General features: G+C 56.3%; 1 protein-coding gene across 3 annotated transcripts in view; it reads right to left on the bottom strand.

Annotated features, from left to right (window-relative positions):
• The window catches only part of GABRG2 (gamma-aminobutyric acid type A receptor subunit gamma2), a 36,983-nt gene extending 25,380 nt beyond the window's left edge, over positions 1–11,603 (bottom strand). For 2 of the 3 annotated variants that reach the window (XM_060197049.1, XM_060197050.1), the window contains exon 1: positions 11,519–11,602. In XM_060197049.1, the coding sequence (XP_060053032.1) occupies positions 11,519–11,598 (80 nt within the window). In that variant the 5' untranslated portion in view covers positions 11,599–11,602. Of the gene's footprint in view, positions 1–11,518 lie in introns of all 3 variants that reach the window. The other variant, XM_060197051.1, reaches the window with a different exon arrangement.
• Between the last annotated feature and the right edge of the window lie 462 nt (positions 11,604–12,065).

The following is a 12,065-nucleotide window of genomic DNA, read 5'->3' as shown; positions in this document are numbered from 1 at the left end:
AGCCGTGTCTACCCAGCTCTCACACAGTCCTACACCTGTACACATCACAGTCGTGTCTGGCCAGCTTTCACACAGTCCTACACCTGTACACATCACAGTCGTGTCTGACCAGCTATCACACAGTCCTACACCTGCACATCACAGTCGTGTCTGACCAGCTCTCACACAGTCCTACAACAGCACACATCACAGTCCTGTCTGACCAGCTCTCACATAGTCCTACACCCACACATAAAACAGTTGCGTCTGACCAGCTCTCACACAGTCCTACACCTGTACACATCACAGTCGTGTCTGACCAGATCTCACACAGTCCTACACCCGCACACATCACAGTCGCGTCTGACCAGCTCTCACACAGTCCTACACTCACACACATCACAGTCGCGTCTGACCAGCTCTCACACAGTCCTACACCCACACACATCACAGTCCTGTCTGACCAGCTCTCACACAGTCCTACACCCGCACATATCACAGTCGTGTCTTACCAGCTCTCACACAGTCCTACACCTGCACACATCACAGTCGCATCTGACCAACTCTCACACAGTCCTACACCCGCACACATTACAGTCATTTCTCACCAGCTCTCACACAGTCCTACACCTGCGCACATCACAGTTGTGTCTGACCAGCTCTCACACAGTCCTACACCCGCACACATCACAGTCCTGTTCGACCAACTCTCACACAGTCCTACACCTGCACACAGCACAGTCCTGTTCAACCAACTCTCACACAGTCCTACACCTGTACACATCACAGTCGCATCTGACCAGCTCTCACACAGTCCTACACATGTATACATCACAGTCATGTCTGACCAGCTCTCAAACAGTCCTACACCTGCACATCACAGTCGTGTCTGACCAGCTCTCACAGAGTCCTACACCCGCACACATCACAGTCGTGTCTGACCAGCTCTCACACAGTCCTTCACCTGCACATATCACAGTCATGTCTGATCAGCTCTCACACAGTCCTACACCTGCACATATCACAGTCGTGTCTGACCAGCTCTCACACAGTCCTACACCCGTACACATCACAGTCATGTCTGACCAGCTCTCACACAGTCCTACACCCGCACACATCACAGTCTTGTCTGACCAGCTCTCACACAGTCCTACACCTGTACACATCACAGTCGTGTCTGACCAGCTCTCACACAGTCCTACACCTGTACACATCACAGTCGTGTCTGACCAGCTCTCACACAGTCCTACACCTGCACATCACAGTCGTGTCTGACCAGCTTTCACACAGTCCTACATCTGTACACATCACAGTCGTATCTGACCAGCTCTCACACAGTCCTACACCTGCACATCACAGTCGTGTCTGAACAGCTCTCACATAGTCCTACACCCACACACATCACAGTCCTGTCTGACCAGCTCTCATACAGTCCTACACCTGCACATCACAGTCGTGTCTGACCAGCTCTCACTCAGTCCTACACCTGCACATCACAGTCGTGTCTGACCAGCTCTCACACAGTCCTTCACCTGCACATCACAGTCGTGTCTGACCAACTCTCACACAGTCCTTCACCTGCACATCACAGTCGTGTCTGACCAACTCTCACACAGTCCTTCACCTGCACATCACAGTCATGTCTTACCAGCTCTCACACAGTACTACACCCGCACACATCACAGTCGCGTCTGACCAGCTCTCACACAGTCCTACACCCGCACATATCACAGTCGTGTCTGACCAGCTCTCACACAGTCCTACACCCACACACATCACAGTCGTGTCTGACCAGCTCTCACACAGTCCTACACCCGCACATATCACAGTCGTGTCTGACCAGCTCTCACACAGTCCTACACCTGTACACATCACAGTCGTGTCTGACCAGCTCTCACACAGTCCTACACCTGTACACATCACAGTCGTGTCTGACCAGCTCTCACACAGTCCTACACCTGCACATCACAGTCGTGTCTAACCAGCTTTCACACAGTCCTAAACCTGTACACATCACAGTCGTATCTGACCAGCTCTCACACAGTCCTACACCTGCACATCACAGTCGTGTCTGAACAGCTCTCACATAGTCCTACACCCACACACATCACAGTCCTTTCTGACCAGCTCTCATACAGTCCTACACCTGCACATATCACAGTCGTGTCTGACCAGCTCTCACTCAGTCCTACACCTGCACATCACAGTCGTGTCTGACCAACTCTCACACAGTCCTTCACCTGCACATCACAGTCGTGTCTGACCAACTCTCACACACCTACACCTGTACACATCATAGTCGTGTCTGACCAGCTCTCACACAGTCCTACACCCACACACATCACAGCTTGTCTGACCAGCTCTCACACAGTCCTACACCTGCACATATCACAGTCGTGTCTGACCAGCTCTCACACAGTCCTTCACCTGCACATATCACAGTCATGTCTGATCAGCTCTCACACAGTCCTACACCTGCACATATCACAGTCGTGTCTGACCAGCTCTCACACAGTCCTACACCTGTACACATCACAGTCGTGTCTGACCAGCTCTCACACAGTCCTACACCCGCACACATCACAGTCGTGTCTGACCAGCTCTCACACAGTCCTACACCTGTACACATCACAGTCGTGTCTGACCAGCTCTCACACAGTCCTACACCTGAACACATCACAGTCGTGTCTGACCAGCTCTCACAGTCCTACATCCACACATATCACAGTCTTGTCTGACCAGCTCTCACACAGTCCTACACCTGTACACATCACAGTCGCATCTGTCCAGCTCACACACAGTCCTACACCTGCACATATCACAGTCATGTCTGACCAGCTGTCACACAGTCCTACAGCCAGACAAATTACAGTCATGTCTGACCAGCTCTCACACATTCCTACACCTGCACATCACAGTTGTGTCTGACCAGCTCTCACACAGTCCTACACCTTCACATCACAGTCGTGTCTGACCAGCTCTCACACAGTCCTACAGCCAGACAAATTACAGTCCTGTCTGACCAGCTCTCACACATTCCTACACCTGCACATCACAGTCGTGTCTGACCAGCTCTCACACAGTCCTACAGCCAGACAAATTACAGTCCTGTCTGACCAGCTCTCACACAGTCCTACACCTGCACATCACAGTCGTGTCTGACCAGCTCTCACACAGTCCTACACCCACACACATCACAGTCGTGTCTGACCAGCTCTCACACAGTCCTACACCTGCACATATCACAGTCGTGTCTGACCAGCTCTCACACAGTCCTACACCTGTACACATCACAGTCGTGTCTGACCAGCTCTCACACAGTCCTACACCCGCACACATCACAGTCGTGTCTGACCAGCTCTCACACAGTCCTACACCTGTACACATCACAGTCGTGTCTGACCAGCTCTCACACAGTCCTACACCTGAACACATCACAGTCGTGTCTGACCAGCTCTCACACAGTCCTACATCCACACATATCACAGTCTTGTCTGACCAGCTCTCACACAGTCCTACACCTGTACACATCACAGTCGCATCTGTCCAGCTCTCACACAGTCCTACACCTGCACATATCACAGTCGTGTCTGACCAGCTCTCACACAGTCCTACACCTGTACACATCACAGTCATGTCTGACCAGCTCTCACACAGTCCTACACCTGCACATCACAGTCGTGTCTGACCAGCTTTCACACAGTCCTAATCCTGTACACATCACAGTCGTATCTGACCAGCTCTCACACAGTCCTACACCTGCACATCACAGTCGTGTCTGACCAGCTTTCACACAGTCCTAAACCTGTACACATCACAGTCGTATCTGACCAGCTCTCACTCAGTCCTACACCTGCACATCACAGTCGTGTCTGACCAACTCTCACACAGTCCTTCACCTGCACATCACAGTCGTGTCTGACCAGCTCTCACACACCTACACCTGTACACATCATAGTCGTGTCTGACCAGCTCTCACACAGTCCTACACCCACACATCAGCTTGTCTGACCAGCTCTCACACAGTCCTACACCTGCACATATCACAGTCGTGTCTGACCAGCTCTCACACAGTCCTTCACCTGCACATATCACAGTCGTGTCTGACCAGCTCTCACACAGTCCTTCACCTGCACATATCACAGTCATGTCTGATCAGCTCTCACACAGTCCTACACCTGCACATATCACAGTCGTGTCTGACCAGCTCTCACACAGTCCTACACCTGAACACATCACAGTCGTGTCTGACCAGCTCTCACAGTCCTACATCCACACATATCACAGTCTTGTCTGACCAGCTCTCACACAGTCCTACACCTGTACACATCACAGTCGCATCTGTCCAGCTCACACACAGTCCTACACCTGCACATATCACAGTCATGTCTGACCAGCTGTCACACAGTCCTACAGCCAGACAAATTACAGTCATGTCTGACCAGCTCTCACACATTCCTACACCTGCACATCACAGTTGTGTCTGACCAGCTCTCACACAGTCCTACACCTTCACATCACAGTCGTGTCTGACCAGCTCTCACACAGTCCTACAGCCAGACAAATTACAGTCCTGTCTGACCAGCTCTCACACATTCCTACACCTGCACATCACAGTCGTGTCTGACCAGCTCTCACACAGTCCTACAGCCAGACAAATTACAGTCCTGTCTGACCAGCTCTCACACAGTCCTACACCTGCACATCACAGTCGTGTCTGACCAGCTCTCACACAGTCCTACACCCACACACATCACAGTCGTGTCTGACCAGCTCTCACACAGTCCTACACCTGCACATATCACAGTCGTGTCTGACCAGCTCTCACACAGTCCTACACCTGTACACATCACAGTCGTGTCTGACCAGCTCTCACACAGTCCTACACCCGCACACATCACAGTCGTGTCTGACCAGCTCTCACACAGTCCTACACCTGTACACATCACAGTCGTGTCTGACCAGCTCTCACACAGTCCTACACCTGAACACATCACAGTCGTGTCTGACCAGCTCTCACACAGTCCTACATCCACACATATCACAGTCTTGTCTGACCAGCTCTCACACAGTCCTACACCTGTACACATCACAGTCGCATCTGTCCAGCTCTCACACAGTCCTACACCTGCACATATCACAGTCGTGTCTGACCAGCTGTCACACAGTCCTACAACCAGACAAATTACAGTCATGTCTGACCCGCTCTCACACATTCCTACACCTGAACACATCACAGTCGTGTCTGACCAGCTCTCACACAGTCCTACATCCACACATATCACAGTCTTGTCTGACCAGCTCTCACACAGTCCTACACCTGTACACATCACAGTCGTGTCTGACCAGCTCTCACACAGTCCTACACCTGAACACATCACAGTCGTGTCTGACCAGCTCTCACACAGTCCTACACCTGTACACATCACAGTCGCATCTGTCCAGCTCTCACACAGTCCTACACCTGCACATATCACAGTCGTGTCTGACCAGCTCTCACACAGTCCTACACCCGCACATCACAGTCGTGTCTGACCAGCTGTGTTGGCGGGAGTCACGCTGGCTCCTGGCCTGGCCTCCTGGTCTGCCTCATGTGAGTCCTGGTCACCGCTCCCTGGGTTCTGCTAAGAATGGGGTACACGCTTTGGAAGAGAGTGTATGCACAAGGTGTGCACAACACGCAGCTCAGCGCTGACTGCAGAAGGTACCCACACAGACGACTGGCTGTGCAAGTCCCTGGCAGCGGGCCCGAGAGTCCAGGCCTGCACACAGCTCACGGGGACAGTGGGCTGCCCTGGAAGATGTGCAGCGCAGGCTGGAGTTGGCCCTAGCACACTACAGGATGCTTAGTGCTGTGGTCTCGCTCAGTCTCCCCGCTTCTCTCTCTCTGTCCAGTTAGCCAACTACCTGAGGATGTCTGTCTGTCTGGTTCCTGGTTGAGGGTCGCCACGTCTTTCCTGAGGAGCAGAGCGGCAGCCTGCCTTGAGTCTGCAGAGAGGCTCCTGCCTGCGGTGTGCCTCCTCAAAGTCCAGATCTGAAGCACCTGTGAAGATACTGAGCCCTGTGCTGGGCCAGGGTGGTGTCACCTATCTGGTCCATGGCCTCAGGACTCTGGAGACCACAGGCCGCTCCAGGGAAACCGTGTGCAACCAGCTATGGTGCTCTCACGCCAAAGGCCAGAAGCTGCATTGAGGTGTGGGGGCCTGGTGGTACCAGCCAGAGCTGCCCCAGCCTCAGGGATAGCCATGGATTCTGCCATGGGAGGAGACCGTCTACACGGGAATGTGAGGGCTGTTTCCGTGACCAGTTCTAGATATGAGGGGCGTTTACGTAGCTAATTATTTCCACTTGAACAAGATGCCATGTCTGCAGGGCACTTTGAGGGCCACATTCTGGAGCCTGGTGGCAAGGGTGTTATCTTCTTCAGGTACGTGTGTGTGTCCTAGTGTTTCTGCTACTAAGCATTAACTGTACCCAGGGAATTATTCCTTTCTGGGCAGAGACAGACAGAACAGGTACAGGGAGAGGAAATGCCAGGCTTGCCCACAGAGGTGAATTCCGCTAGGCTGAGAAGTCACATTTGCCCCGCCTGCAGGGTCATCCCCCAGTAAAGGTTAAAACAGTGACATGGCAGTTAAGGGGCAGAAGACCTGCATTAGCTCATCAGGAACCTGAAACGTTTCTATGCAAGCCCAGATAAAAACAGGAAGTCCAGGGACCAGGCACATCTGGTTAAGGGACCACACTACACTGTGCAGGGACCCCAAGAAAGAGAGACACCTGCTGCCCTGCTTCACCACTCTAGAAGCTTTCCCACTGCAGGTTCAAGCCCCTGGTCCCCACCAGCAGGGGTGAAGCTTCATAAGTGCTGAAACAGGGCTGCAGGTGTCTTGCTGTCTCCTTTCCTCTCTATCTCCACCTCCATTCTCAATTTCTCTGTGTCTCTCTCCAGTAATGAAAATAAATTAAGAGCAAAACAGGAAGCTCACTGATGTCTGTGGCTCCATGCTCCTTGCTGACCAGCCAGGCCGGCTGTGTGCAGGGCAGCACAGCACAGGAAGTGAGTCCTACAGCTCTCTGCATCCTGTAGAGTCTTGACTTATTGGGATAGAATTAAAGAGCCTGTTTCAAGGGGCTGGGTGGTGGCACACCTGGTTGAGTGACTATGTTACAATGACCCAGGTTTGAGTCCCCGGTGCCCACCTGCAAGGGAAAAGCTTTGTGTGTAGTAAAGCAGGGCTGCAGGTGTCTCTCTGCCTCTCTCCTTTTATTTTCTTTTTCAAAAAATATTTATTTATTCCCTTTTGTTGCCCTTGTTGTTTTATTGTTGTAGTTATTATTGATGTCGTCATTATTGGACAGGACAGAGAGAAATGGAGAGAGGAGGGGAAGACAGAGAGGGGGAGAGAAAGACAGACACCTGCAGACCTGCTTCACCGCCTGGGAAGTGACTCCCCTGCAGGTGGGGAGCTGGGGGCTCAAACTGGGATCCTTATGCCGGTCCTTGCGCTTTGCGCCACGTGTGCTTAACCCACTGCGCCACCGCCCGACTCCCTCTCTCCTCTTCTATCTTCCCTTCCCTCTCAATTTCTGACTGTTTATAGCCAACAAACAAGCAAAGCTGAGTTTCTAGTAAAGAACCTTCCTAGTATTCTCCCTGGCATATTCATCGCTGCTAAACCTGACCCTTTCACTCAGGCCATGCCTAACCGCAGACAGCTGACAGAATCATGAAGAACCACTTCCTTGTTTACACACTGCTACTACATCAATCATCATATACCCGGTCCCTTTGCTCAGACTTGGAATTTGGAAGATTGAAATACACGGGTCAAAAAAACAAAAAAACGGCCAAACTGTTTATAAGCCTTGCGAGAATGTGGAGGGTCTGCATCCACAGCCCTGCAGCCCTGTGGGCGAGTGTTCGGCTGCCAGTAAACCCGCCCTCACTGAGGCAGACTGGTGAGTATGGCATGCAGAGTGGTGGTCTGCAGGAGTCTCGCCAAAGCCCGGCAGCTGTGCCGTTCCTCTTCCAGGTCCTCTCACGACGGGGCACTGAGGCCATCCCTGGCTGGCACCCGCCCTCATGGGCTGCTAAACACACCCAGTGACTCAGGACACGGTGCCGAGCGGCTGGCAGCAGGCACAGCGCCCGGGGGCCTGGTGTGTCCTCTGGGTGCCTGCTGGGAATGAGCTCCAGGGGCCTCGCCGGCCCTGAGGGCCAGGCCTTGTGGTACACAGTGCAGGGCGTCCCCGGGTTGCTCTTCACGGGGAAGGGCTCAGAGCTATCGCAGGTGGGGGAGTCCTGAGGGCCAGAAAAGACCCTTCACATTTGAGGAGAGAGGCTCCTCCACTTTAGAGACCAGTGGATTCATCAGCAGGATGACTGGAATGGTGAGAATGAAAAAGTCTTTCTTAAAATCTCCCTGCCAGACTATGTTTTGGTCCAGCTCCATGTTAGCTAGGAAACTCAAGCAGAACTGCAGTAGCTGTGGGCCCCTTGGAACAGGCCTAAAATGGACTTTCTGGCTTATTTCCACCCTGAGATTCCTGTCCTCATCTGCTCTATTCCTACTTTATGGTTCTTATTTATTAAACATTTGTCCTGCTTTCTATCTCAACGCCTTTCAGCCACCAAGTTGCAGATGCCGCCATGATGCCATCCTGACCTCCCTGGGCAGACGCCTCACCCACGTGTCCTGGAGCCTCCCCTCCCCAGAGCCCTGCCCCACTAGGGACAGACAGACACAGGCTGGGGGTGTGGATCCACCTGCCGACACCCATGTCCAGCGGAGAAGCAATGACAGAAGCCAGAGCTCCCACCTTCTGCTCCCTGAGGAGGAGAAAAGTTAGGGAGAGATGACAAGAGGGCTCTGGACTCCAACTCCATCAGGACCGAGAGAGAGAGAGAGAGAGAGAGAGAGAGAGAGAGAAGGGAGAGGAAGAGGGAGAGGGAGAGGGAGAGGGAGAGAGAGAGAAGGGAACAGGGAGGGACATTTGGATGTGGTAGTAGGTGTAGGTGTCACATGGAAAGGAAGAGAAGACAGGACCATAGAGGAAAGGACAAACATACACAGATATAGGCAGAGAGCCATGGAAACAATGGTCATCCCACATCTGCAATCTGGGGGAACTGATATAGCTTCCAGTGGAGGGACAGGGGATCCAAACTCTGGTGGTGGGAATGGTGCAGAGCTGTACCCTGCAGTCTTGTAATTTTGTAAATAAATATTAAATCAGTAATAATGTTTTAATTATTCTTCAACTTCCTAGGAAGCTCTGTCACAGAAAGGGCCTGTTCTGCATGACTCCTGGGCACCCCGGCCTTCCTGGCCTTCTGAACTTGTTTCCATGAAGCTTGCTTGACCCTAGCGGCCTCAGGGATGGCATCAGGTGGCACACTGCCCACAGTGCGGACCTCCCACTCCTGGGGCGAGTCAAACCCAGGCCCCAGACCCTAAAATGCTGAAAAGGACATAGCCCAGTGACGTACCAAGTGCCTGGGACAATGGAGAGAGACTCGCCCACAAGAGGAGATTCTAAGCATGCTTGGCCGCAGACAGAAATGCCAGTGGGGCAGAGATAGGAGCAACTGGACTGTCAGCCTCCTTTGTCCTCAGCCACGTGCCCGCTGACAGGGACGCTGGCCACTTGGGGGAAGACAGGCCAGCCCATCTGGTCCAGGATTCAATTGCAGGCCCCATAGGTAACAGTTAAGCGAGAAAGCCCTTCTCTACCTGTAAGCAAGCTCTGGCTCTAAGTTCTGAAAAACTCAGTCACACATTCAGCCAGATATATATATATATATATGCAAATTCCAACACATAAAGTTCTTTGCCAGGATCCTATTAAGACATTGTGACATGAATCACATTCTGAAGGCTGTCTTCTGAGGAAGCTGCAGTCTGTCCCAGAGAGGAAGGGGCAGCAGCACTGGGGGCCAGACCCTGCCCACTTGGGGCACCACCCAGGCTCCCTCCTAAAGGCCACAGCCCTGACCAGGCGCTGCAACCCTTGGGGTTGGCCTCCTGAAGCCTGTGAGGCAACTCCTCAGCTGACCTCCACCAGGCCCACCCCAGGGTACAGGGCCTCCATCCAGGCCCACCCCAGGGTGCAGGGCCTCCATCCAGGCCCACCTCAGGGCGCAGGACCACCACCAGGGCCACCCCAGGGTGCAGAAACCTCCACCAGGCCTGCCCCAGGGTGCAGGGCCTCCATCCAGGCCCACCCCAGGGTGCAGGGCCTCTATCCAGGCCCACCCCAGGGTGCAGAGACCTCCACCAGGCCCACCCCAGGGTGCAGGGCCTCCATCCAGGCCCACCCCAGGGTGCAGAGACCTCCACCAGGCCCACCCCAGGGTGCAGGGGCCTCCACCAGGCCCACCCCAGGGTGCAGGGCCTCCATCCAGGCCCACCCCAGGGTGCAGAGGCCTCCACCAGGCCCACCCCAGGGTGCAAGGACCTCCACCAGGCCCACCCCAGGGCACAGGGGCCGCCACCAGGCCCATCCCAGGGTACAGAGACCTCCACCAGGCCCACCCCAGGGTGCAGGGCCTCCACCAGGCCCACCCCAGGGTGCAGGGCCTCCACCAGGCCTGCCCCAGGGTACAGGGCCTCCATCAGGCCCACCCCAGGGTGCAGGGCCTCCATCCAGGCCCACCCCAGGGTGCAGGGCCACCACCAGGCCCACCCCAGGGTGCAGAGACCTCCACCAGGCCCACCCCAGGGTGCAGGGCCTCCACCAGGCCCACCCCAGGGTGCAGAGACCTCCACCAGGCCCACCCCAGGGTGCAGAGACCTCCACCAGGCCCACCCCAGGGTGCAGGGCCTCCATCCAGGCCCACCCCAGGGTGCAGAGACCTCCACCAGGCCCACCCCAGGGTGCAGGGCCTCCATCCAGGCCCACCCCAGGGCACAGGGGCCTCTGTCCAGGCCCAACCCAGGGTGCAGGGCCTCCATCCAGGCCCACCCCAGGGTGCAGGGGCCTCCACCAGGCCCACCCCAGGGGCAGGGCCTCCATCCAGGCCCACCCCAGGGTGCAGAAACCTCCACCAGGCCCACCCCAGGGTGCAGGGGCCTCTGTCCAGGCCCACCCCAGGGTGCAGGGGCCTCTGTCCAGGCCCACCCCAGGGTGCAGGGGCCTCCACCAGGCCCACCCCAGGGCGCAGGGCCTCCATCCAGGCCTGCCCCAGGGCGCAGAAACCTTCACCAGGCCCACCCCAGGGTGCAGGGGCCTCTGTCCAGGCCCACCCCAGGGTGCAGGGCCACCACCAGGCCTGCCCCAGGGTGCAGGGCCGCGCACACAGTCCGGAGCTGGCACTGGTCCTGGCAGCCGCTCTCCACCCCCCTCCCTGCTGCCCGGCGCTGTCCACGGTGCTGAGCGCCATCCCGGGCCTGGGATGCAGGGCCCACTGCGCCGCACAGCCCGGGCCCCAGGGTGTCCCCGTCCAGGTGTCCAGTCCCAGGGTGCCCCCGCCCAGGATGCCCGCCCCCGGGTGCCCGCCCTCCCAGAGGCGCCTGTCCTGTGGCCCCTCTCTCACCCGGGGCCGAGTGCCAGCAGCAGCAGCAGTGCGCACAAGGCCATGGTGCTCAGGCCGGGGCGCCCGGGGCCCGCGCGCATCCTGGGGGGGGGGGGGGGGGCGGCGGTGCGGTGCGGGGTCGCGGCCCCTGAAGGGCCTGGCGGCGGGCGGCGGGCGGCGAGCGGACACTGCAGCCGAGCAGGTGCAGCCTGACCAGAGCAGCGGGCTGCAGAGTCTGCGTGCGCGGGAGCGGGGCGTGCGCGTGCCCGGGAGCAGAGTGCAGGGGCGTGCGCGGGAGCGGGGCGTGCGCGTGCCCGGGAGCAGAGAGCAGAGAGCAGGGGCGTGCGCGGGAGCGGGGCGTGCGCGTGCACCGGAACAGAGAGCAGAGAGCAGGGGCGTGCGCGGGAGCGGGGCGTGCGCGTGCACGGGAGCAGAGAGCAGGGGCGTGCGCGTGCACTGGACCAAGAGGTGCACTAGAGCAGTGAGCATCAGAGAGGGAGCGTGCACAAGAGCAGCAAGCTTCAGCAGGGACTTGCCTGGGAGCAGGGGCTTGCCATGCACATGAGCA

This window comes from Erinaceus europaeus, chromosome 9, assembly GCF_950295315.1.
Source record: "Erinaceus europaeus chromosome 9, mEriEur2.1, whole genome shotgun sequence".
Taxonomy (NCBI): domain Eukaryota; kingdom Metazoa; phylum Chordata; class Mammalia; order Eulipotyphla; family Erinaceidae; genus Erinaceus; species Erinaceus europaeus.
Note: the sequence above shows the minus strand (reverse complement) of the source record. Positions and strands in the feature narration are given on the sequence as shown.